Genomic DNA, 9,255 nt, shown 5'->3' on the forward strand with positions numbered 1-9,255 from the left:
CAGAGTCTCCTGGGGTCCCTCGCCTGCCTTGCCAGCTGGTTGCAGAGTCCAGAAACCCCTGGAAAAGTCTCTGCCTTTGGGTATTCCCCACCATGTCCTGGGGGCACACTGTGTGTGTGTGTGTGTGTGTGTGTGTGTGTGTGTGTGAGGTGGGTGGTGGCTGAACCAGGATCTGAGGTTCCCAGGCTCAGGTGCCCGTGAGTGGTCCTGGCCTCCTCTCCAAGGTCCTTGTGACCCCCCTGCTCTCCTACCCATCACTCCCCACCTGGCCTGCAAGGTACTGAGAAAATCATATTTATTAAGGGTTTTGACATCCCCTATTGCCATATATAAAATGCCTACCATTAAACCTTCTTCCCCTGGGGATCAGGACCCTGAGACAGAACTGCTCCCCAGTACTGGCCTCCGGGTGGGCTTCCGGAGCCCCACAGTCCCCTTCCTCGCATGCCTTGCTGCAGAAAGTGCCACTGCCCTGTGTGGCCTCAGGGAGCAGGTGGGGGACATGGCGGTCCCAGTTGCCAACCTCACAGGTTACGGATACCCACCTGCATCCACCTCGGCCGAGCTGGCCTTCATGAGGACAGAGTTCCCATCTTGGGGGTGATCTCCCTGGGAGAGGGCATATGGGGGGCACGAATCATGCAGGCGACTCCGGCGCCGAGACCGATGGCGCCTGGGGCCCACGATCTCCAGGCACCTCTTGCCCACCAGGTAGGCGACCTCACTGAGGTTGAGCAGGATGCAGATGACAGCTGTGGCCACCATGAAGTAGGTGAAGACCCTCTTCTCCGTGGGTCGGGAGATGTAGCAGTCCACAGTGTGGGGGCAGGGCGCCTGGGAGCAGGCCACCACGCGGGGCATGTCGTAATGCCCCTGGTAGAGGCGGTGGAAGGTGTAGAGGAAGCCGGAGTCCACGGCGGCCTTGAAGATGAGGCTCAGCAAGTACGTCCACCAGAGCCCACCCCGCTTCTTGCTTGGATTGTCATACAGGGACGGGGCGTTGGGCCCGTGCTTCAGGCGGTGCCTCCGCTCCCGCTCCTCCCGGTAGGCCACGTGCATGACCACCAGCAGCGAGGGGCACGTGACCAGGATGAGCTGCAGGGCCCAGAGGCGCACGTGGGACACGGGGAAGAACTCGTCATAGCAGACGTTTGGGCAGCCCGGCTGCTTGGTGTTGCAGACGAAGTCCTTCTGCTCATCGTCCCACACGTCCTCCGCCGCCACCACGAACACCAGCACCCGGAAGATGAACACCACCGACAGCCAGATGCGGCCGAGCGCCGTGGAGTACTTGTTGACCCCACTCAGGAGGCCCTGCAGGGATGCCCAGTTCATGCTGGTGGTTCCTCAGGCGGACGGTGCACACCTGCGTGCACCCGCGCAGGCCGGGGAGAACCTGGAAATGGGTGCCCTTTATTAGAGATGTGATCGGCCAAACTGTTTCACAACCACTGTGTCATCATGTCCTCACTCGCAATGACTTGGCGGGGTAGGGATTGCCACTGTCCCCATTTCACAGGGAGCAGGCCAAGGCCCAGAGAGGCACGAGGCCTCACAGCTGGAAGTGGCAGAGCTGGTCTTGAACTTCTGTCTTCCAGTTCCAAGATCAGGGGATATTTTATTCTATAAAGTAACAGGTACGTGTGAGGGACAATCGTCCTGCATGGATGTGCCTGCCAACCTCTGACTCCTTTCCGCCCTGTGGGTCGCCGACTTCTAAAGAAGCAGCAAGAAGGTGCGGATTGACTGGTCCACTATGCCATAGGCTCCAGGGCTGGACCAGGGCAGGAGGGGAGGGATGTGTATCTTTATCCTCCACTTTCCTCCAACAGGAGCCAGGCCCTGAGCTGGGTGCCTTCCTATCAGCCTCTTAGGCCAGTGATGGCGAACCTTTTGAGCTCGGCGTGTCAGCATTTTGAAAAACCCTAACTTAACTCTGGTGCCGTGTCACATATAGAATTTTTTTGATATTTGTAACCATAGTACAACAAAGACTTATATTTTTGATATTTATTTTATATATTTAAATGCCATTTAACAAAGAAAAATCCACCAAAAAAATGAGTTCGCGCGTCACCTCTGACACACGTGTCATAGGTTCGCCATCACTGGCCTAGGCAGACGCTTGAGTGATACCCATTCTCATTCCTCCCCTCTGGCCTCAGGACATCCCCGCCTTGACTTTCCCTCCCAAACCAAACAGGCACTCTCTTTGGAACAATGGTGGCTTGGCGTCATCCTGGCCCACCCAGTCCCCACCCTCTGGGTGCTGGTCCCGTTTGCTGACTGTCCTGACCACAGTGGGTTCCTCTGGAATTGCAACTGTTCTGGCTTTAGGGGAGGGACTGGGGCAGGGACGCAGGTGAGATTCTGGCACGGTCCTCCCCCCATTTACCTTTTCTCTCATGGACATCCCCTTCTGCATTTGCACAGTGGCTGTTTGCTAGCCAAATCTCCTTTTATTTCCATTCAGGTCCTGTCCTGTGTGCTCCATCCTCCACACCCCCTAATTAGAGTGTCATCATGTTCCATCTCTGACCCAGCCCTTCCTCTGTCCCTGTCTCAGATCTCAGTATCTTCAGATCTCATGCCTTTGGGACATTTCTGAGCATCCTCCTCCTCCTTCTTTCATGGATACTCAGATGGTCTATTTAACTGTCTTCGATGCCAGACTACCCTTCTGGAGGGCAGCCTCCTGTCTTATCATCTCTGTATTCACAAGACTCGGCACTGGGCCAGGCCCAGTGAACACACAATGTTTGCTAAACCAAATAGAAACCCCACATCTTCCTGATCCTTTTCCCATCTCTCCTCTGGTCCGCTGTCCTCCCTTTGGTCTGGAAGGACATTCCTTGCCCTCTTTGGGGCTTTCCTGTTTTGTTTTTGTTTTTTTTTTTTCCCCTAGGGATTCTCAGTCCCCTCTGTTTTTCCGTGGAGCCCAGCCCACAACCAAGGTTCCCTGGGATCCTTAGACCTGTTGGTCCCTGCTTCTCAGCCCAGCCTCCTGCCCAACTTGGTCCTTACCTTTCTTTGGTCCCGGAGCCTCTCTCCAGTCCCTGGTCTGGCCCCGTCTGCCTGAGGGCCTCCCAGAGGCAGCTTTTGATCTTTACTGCCCTGCTGGGTGGGGCTTTCTGAGCCAATGAGCCAAGGAGAGTGAGCGGGTGGGCAGGCAGGCTGGCGGACTTCCCCGGGCACATATTCAGAGCAAACACCTGTGGCTCTTTGCTCCTGGCCCACGCCTTCTCCAGCCTGGCTGGGCATGGCTGGGTCGAGCTACCTGGTCTGGCAGGTATGTGGGTGAGACTGCAGTGAGGGGCGGGGTTGGGGGGGCAATAGCCTGCCTGGTATCCTCATTCTCCCGGGCCAGCAATAATGGCATTGCTCCTGTCCACTTTTTGTTGCTTCATTGCCCCTTGTCCCCAGGCCTCTCTCCAGCCCCTGTCTGTAGGAGGCTGGTTCTGAAGTCCTCAGCAGCTGACATCTATGGAAAGGGGCAATCTTGATTCAGCATCCTACCCGGGTCGGGGCATTTTTAGGGACTAGAGCTTGGGCTGCTGGTAAGGCATGTAGGGGATGTGGGAGGGGCTGACTGTGTTCTAGTCGAGGGAACCCACTGCCCTGGTGGAGACAAGGAGTGCAGGTTGGCAGCATGACATACCCCAACTGTCAGTCCTCTGTGGCCAGGCCTCCGGGGAAGCCGGTGTGGGACCCAGTGGGACTGCAGAGGGCCCTCAGGGCAGTGAAGGTTAATGTGTAGCCAGGGAGGGGCTGGGCCTCATTTCCCACAAGCATTTATCCAGCGCACCCTAATCCCAATGATTAGCATTTATGTGGCCTTTTACAGCCGGCTAACCCCATGCACAACCATGAGCTCATCAGCCCACAGGTACGTTAACGCATTTGGAGAGGAGCCGAAGTCACTTTCCCAGAGTCCCGATGAAACCTGGGCTGGAATGCAAGCGTTCCGACTCAAGTCCTAAACTTCCGACGGCTCAACGCCGCTCCCCACATTCTAAGATGCATTCTCTCTGCAGGTCTAAACCTGCAGCGGAAGTTAAAGGCATGAGCAGGCAGCATGACCCCTAGGAGTGCTGGGCACCCTTTCTGGGGGGAGAGGATGGCCCCTCACCTGGCTGGACCAGGGGCAGAGAGAGGAACTAAATGACCCGATAAGGGTCACCAAGGCCGAGGAACCAAAGCACACCTTGAATCAGTGGAGGAGTGGACTTTTATTAAGCCCTGACCGCGGGCCCCACACATGAAAGTGGCTTGCACATCTGCTCTCTCATTAAACTCTTCCTCATAGCAACAACCCAACGAGGTGGCCTCATCGTCTCCATTTCACACAGAAGGAAACGGAAGTGCCCAAGGCCACACGGCTGGGGCAGGTGGCAGGAGCTTCCCACCGCGAAGGCTGCGCCCGTGACATGCTGGGCCCATCCTGCCAGCCCAGTGCAGGCAGCCCCTCACAGGATGGTTTTCTTCGCATAGTCTCGAGCGAGGTCTGGTAAGAGAGGAGGGTGAGTGTCTGAGCCCAGGAAGATGAGGTCCCCTGAGAGGAGGTCCTCCTGTTTGCAGGAAGAGGCGCCGGTGGCCCTGGCTTTCCTCGCTGCCAGGCACTCGCGGCACCTCTTGCTCACCAGGTAAGCCAGCTCCACCAGGTTGAGCAGGATGCACACGGCGGCCGTGGCGACCATGAAGAGGGTGAAGATGTTCTTCTCTGAGGGCTTGGAGATGAAGCAGTCCACTATGTTGGGACACGGATCCGCGTGGCACTTGACCACAGGAGGGAGGGTGTATCTGGGGTAGAACGAGTGGAACACGTAGAGGAAGATGATGTCTATGCCGGCCTTGAACACCAGGCTGAAGACGTACGTCCACCAGAGCCCACCCCGCTTCTTGCCGGGGTGCGGGTAGAGGCGCCCGCCGTCCTCCCCCACTGCCTCTCGGTGCTTTTTCTCCCGGGCCTCCCGGTAGGCCACGTGCATGACCACCAGCAGCGAGGGGCACGTGACCAGGATGAGCTGCAGGGCCCAGAGGCGCACGTGGGACACGGGGAAGAACTCGTCATAGCAGACGTTGGAGCAGCCCGGCTGGCGGGTGTTGCAGTCGAAATCCTTGTGGTCGTCACTCCACACACGCTCAGCCGTCACCACGTACACCATCACTCGGAAGATGAAGACCAGAGACAGCCAGATGCGCCCGAAGGCTGTGGAGTACTTGTTGACCCCACTTAGGAGCCCCTCGAAGATCCCCCAGTTCATGGTGGATCCAGACGTCGGCTGCTGCTGCTGCTGCTGCTGCAGGGAACGATACCACCAATCCCCCACATTTATCAAGTAGTCACTGTGAACACTTGAGAGAAACATGTCATGTAATCCTCACAGCCTCAGAGGAGCTAGGTTCTATCACTGAACCCATTTTACAGATGGAGGAAACTGAGGTTTAGAGGGGTTATACAAGGTTACACACAATTAGGTGCAGAGGTGGGATTTGAGCATAAGTAGTTAAGTGAAGAACCCAACTCTTATCTATAAAAGTGGGTGAAGGTGAGTCCAGGGAGCCCCTCAATCTCTCAGGGCCTGTGGCTCTGGTCTTGTAGGCCTGCAGAGCGAAGGCTTATGTAGGTGGGACATTCTGCCTTCTCCCCCTGTTCCAACCCTGGCCCTCCTCCCCAGGGGGGCTGAGCCTTGGGAAGACTTCTCTCCTTGCTGTGCCCTGCTCTCTCCTCTGAGGCAGCCCCTCCCAAGGGCAATCTGCTCTTTGCCTTTTACTTGACTTGGAGGATTACGTTGGAGAGGAGGCTGGAAACTTGTCCGCAAGCTCCCACCTGGTCTAACACTCAGTTAAATGATCCAGACAGTGTCCTGCTCAGGTGCAACTCACCTGAAGCAAGGCCAATGGCAATCCAGCTGAAAGACCTAAGGTAGGGGTTGATGGCTCTCTTTATACAATAAGCTTTCTCGAGTAGCCTGGTAATGCAGTGTTTACCAAACTAGTGTTCCATGGAACCCTATCCCATAGGCTGGCTATTGGAGTAGTGAGGGAAAAGGAACCTGTGTTCAAGAAAGGAAGGCAAACATTGCGTTCGGCAAAGTGAAATAGGCCCCTTTCCTTGACCAGGCTAATGGACTCACAGCATGAATCCCCCACAGGGGGACAGAATATACACTGAGTGGCCAGATTATTATGACCACCCCATCAGTACAATGAAGTGAATTAGTTATGCAAATAATAATAAAACCTTGAGAGTATTTGCTTAGGAAGTTTTCAATATTCAGTATTTTTGGAAGTGTCAATGAAGTACTGATGGGATGGTCATAATTATCTGGCCACTCAGTGTACAGTATTGTCCAGACTCCTTTGACCACAGAATCCATTGTCATCATCCTATGGAATAGCCTGTTGAGACACCAACATGGGAAATGCTGCTTTCGTTGCTCCTGCTGGCGAGTTTGGTGTGCTAGACACAGGAGTCAGATTTACCTCCTTGTAAGGAATGGGACTGCTGTTCAGAGTGAGGGGCACCCACTTTCCCTCTTGGAATTCTTCTGGCTGGTTCTTGCAGGGAGTGACCCAGGCACTCGTCCCACCCTGCCGGCCCCCAGGACCTAGCGAGCTTGTCCGCACAGCCTCTCTCTCTCTAAGAGGCTCCTGATGCCCTGCTGACTGCGGGTCCCGGCTGAAGGTCACCAGGCTGTCTGACCCCCAGGACCTGCAGCAGTCAAGCAGTGTAATGGTGAGAGCCAGTACTTATTGGGTGTTTATGCAGCGCTAGGCTCTGTTCTGAGCCCTTTGCATGAATCAATGCAGCAGCAACTGCAGGAAAGGTTATGATAACTTTTACTCCCAATTTCCGGATGAGGAAAGCGGAGCACAGAGACGTTAGTTAATTTGCTCAGTTATATAGCTGGTGAGCGGCAGAGCTGGGACGGGAACTCAGGCAGGCTGGCTCCAGGACCCACACTCTGGGGCTGGGCCCCTTTCCTGGAAAGCTGCCTGGGTGTCTGGTCTGTGCTCACTCCCTCCTACACCAGGGAGGTCCTGGCTGAGGGAGGCTGGGGTGTCCGCTCCCTACCCTCTCTCTCCACTGTCTGTCTCCACCACCCTTCACTGGGAAGTGGGGCCCCTGCCCTGACTCATCAGCTGGGCTTTGCTCAGTCCTGCTAAGGGGGTGGAACTCCTGGCAGCTTCTCAGGAGGCTCCAGCCCTGAGTCCCCAGGGGTTCGAGGCCCAGCCCACGTGGGGTGGGGCAGGGTAGGGCCATGCAGGCCCAGGCAGCGCTGCTCCACTTGCCCAGCTCCCGGTTTCCCTGTGAGCTCCTCTCCACTCAGCCCCTGCCTCCCACCTCTGCTCAGTTGGGAAAATCCCAGAGCAGAGCAGGGAGGAGCCCTTTATTTCTCCACCATCAGGACCCAGGGTGGCGGACGTGTCCAGGCCACCTTCCTCGACTACCTTCCTCGACTCCCCACCAGAGAGGTTTCCGTCCGCCAGGTGTACCAATGGACAGGGTCCATTTGGACACAGATGATCTTACCTGAGTGGCTACTCCTCAGGGCTCTCCGGGTCCTGGCTCCTGACAGCCAGCAGTGGACTCCGCAGGCAATCGGAATTCATGTCAGAACCAGAGAGGGTGCTTGGGGAAGCCCATTCCTGGGACCGAACCTGAGAGAGTGCTGCAGCCTGGGTGTGTCGCTGGCCTAGGAAGAGGAGGAGCTGCACTTAGCCAGGCCATTGGCTGAGCTCCACCTTCCCAGGCTGCCTCTGATGTGGCCCAGTATTCACTCCTCCCAGGGTGCTGAGCCCAGAATCCTGTCTTCCTCTCAGGAGAGACCCACAGGTCCACTCTGACCCCCTGCTTGTGCTCCCATCCCTGGCCTTGTGTGGGAGGAACCTAGAAATTTCTGAAATTCCCCTCTCTTACTTCTTGGTCTCCAGACTCTCGCTCTGATTGCTTCTCCATGGCCTTCTATTCTCACAGCTTCAGTTACCTTTGGAAATGCTGTGACTCCCAAATCTGTCTCCAGCCTGAATGCCTCTGCTCCACCAATTGCCCCCACTTGAATGCCCTTCTCTCACCTTTCTTTATAAAAATAAATAAATAAATATATTTTTATTGATTTCAGAGAAGAAGGGAGAGGGAGAGAGAGCTAGAAACATCAATGATAAGAATCATTGATTGGCTGCCTCCTGGGGATCGATCCTGCAACCCGGACATGTGCCCTTGACTGGAATCACATTTGGGACCCTTCAGTCTGCAGGCCAATGCTCTATCCACCGAGCCAAACCGGCTAGGGCCATGGTTGGCAAACCTCGGCTCGTGAGCCACATGCGGCTCTTTGGCCCCTTGAGTGTGGCTCTTCCACAAAATACCATGTGCGGGCGCACACTTACAGTGCGATTGAGACTTTGTGGCCCATGCGCAGAAGTCGGTATTTTGTGGAAGAGCCGGTATTTTGTGGAAGAGCCACATTCAAGGGGCCAAAGAGCCGCATATGGCTCGTGAGCCACGGTTTGCCGAGCTGCAGTTTGCCGACCACTGGGCTAGGGCATTCTCTCACCTAGCCTGCTCCTCCAAGAAGCCTTCCTTGATTGTGCCGTTCCAGGTGGCGTAGGGCCCCATCTCTGGGCTTCCATGGCCCTGAGCTTCCACATCATGGTCAGATTGTATTGGAGTAGCTGATCTTTTCTTATTTTTTTTAAATTTTTATTATTAAATCTTTATTGTTCAGATTATTACAGTTGTTCCTCTTTTTCCCCCCCATAGCTCCCCTCCACTTGGTTCCCACCCCACCCTCTGCCCTTACCCCCCCTCCACTGTCCTCATCCATAGGTGTACGCTTTTTGTCGCCGGGTCAAAGGTCATACACATGGAAAATGTAGCTATTTCCATCCGCAACGTGTCCCTGTGCTCAGAAAGGTCTCTCACGACTTGTTCACGCTCTACTCAGAAAGGGTATGGAGCCACCTAACGGCTTTTTAAAATAATGTATCCTCTTATGTTTAAAATGAGGATTTCGCTACCAAAAGTGAGGAGAAAGCACCACTATAGCTGCTCTCACCCCTCTCACCCTTCAGGTGATAGTTGTGCATGGGGCTGTGAGTTGGTTTGCGGGCCGTCGTCGAAGCCGTCTGGGCAGCTTGTGCGGTTCTGCCGGCTTCCCAGGGGCCGTCGCAGCCTCACAGGGGCCGTCGCAGCCTCACAGGAGCCATCGCAGCCTCACAGGGGCCATCGCAGCCTCTCAGGGGGCGTGG

At 55.6% G+C, this 9,255-nt stretch overlaps 2 protein-coding genes across 5 annotated transcripts; both read right to left on the minus strand.

Moving 5' to 3' along the window:
• Positions 1–30: 30 nt before the first annotated feature.
• Positions 31–4,119, minus strand: LOC102752244 (gap junction beta-4 protein). Its single transcript, XM_006777330.2, has 2 exons — positions 3,025–4,119; positions 31–1,623 (listed from the first exon to the last, which is right to left on the minus strand). The coding sequence occupies exon 2, from the start codon at positions 1,333–1,335 to the stop codon at positions 532–534; it is 804 nt and encodes a 267-aa protein (XP_006777393.1). The 5' UTR covers positions 1,336–1,623; positions 3,025–4,119; the 3' UTR covers positions 31–531.
• Positions 4,120–4,210: 91 nt separating this feature from the next.
• GJB5 (gap junction protein beta 5) lies at positions 4,211–7,716 on the minus strand. Of its 4 annotated transcripts, none has more exons than XM_006777331.2 (2): positions 7,538–7,716; positions 4,211–5,285 (listed from the first exon to the last, which is right to left on the minus strand). In XM_006777331.2, the coding sequence occupies exon 2, from the start codon at positions 5,262–5,264 to the stop codon at positions 4,467–4,469; it is 798 nt and encodes a 265-aa protein (XP_006777394.1). In that variant the 5' UTR covers positions 5,265–5,285; positions 7,538–7,716; the 3' UTR covers positions 4,211–4,466. The 4 variants fall into 4 exon arrangements, with proteins under 4 accessions (XP_006777394.1, XP_015428365.1, XP_015428366.1 ...); XM_015572879.1 differs by having other exon boundaries at positions 4,211–5,288; XM_015572880.1 differs by having other exon boundaries at positions 4,211–5,291.
• Positions 7,717–9,255: the final 1,539 nt, after the last annotated feature.

This window comes from Myotis davidii, unplaced genomic scaffold, assembly GCF_000327345.1.
Source record: "Myotis davidii unplaced genomic scaffold, ASM32734v1 scaffold88, whole genome shotgun sequence".
NCBI lineage: Eukaryota > Metazoa > Chordata > Mammalia > Chiroptera > Vespertilionidae > Myotis > Myotis davidii.

Coding starts and splice junctions, on each gene's coding strand:
- LOC102752244 (XM_006777330.2), bottom strand. CDS start 1,335: ATGAACTGGGCATCCCTGCAGGGCCTCCTGAGTGGGGTCAACAAGTAC.
- GJB5 (XM_006777331.2), bottom strand. CDS start 5,264: ATGAACTGGGGGATCTTCGAGGGGCTCCTAAGTGGGGTCAACAAGTAC.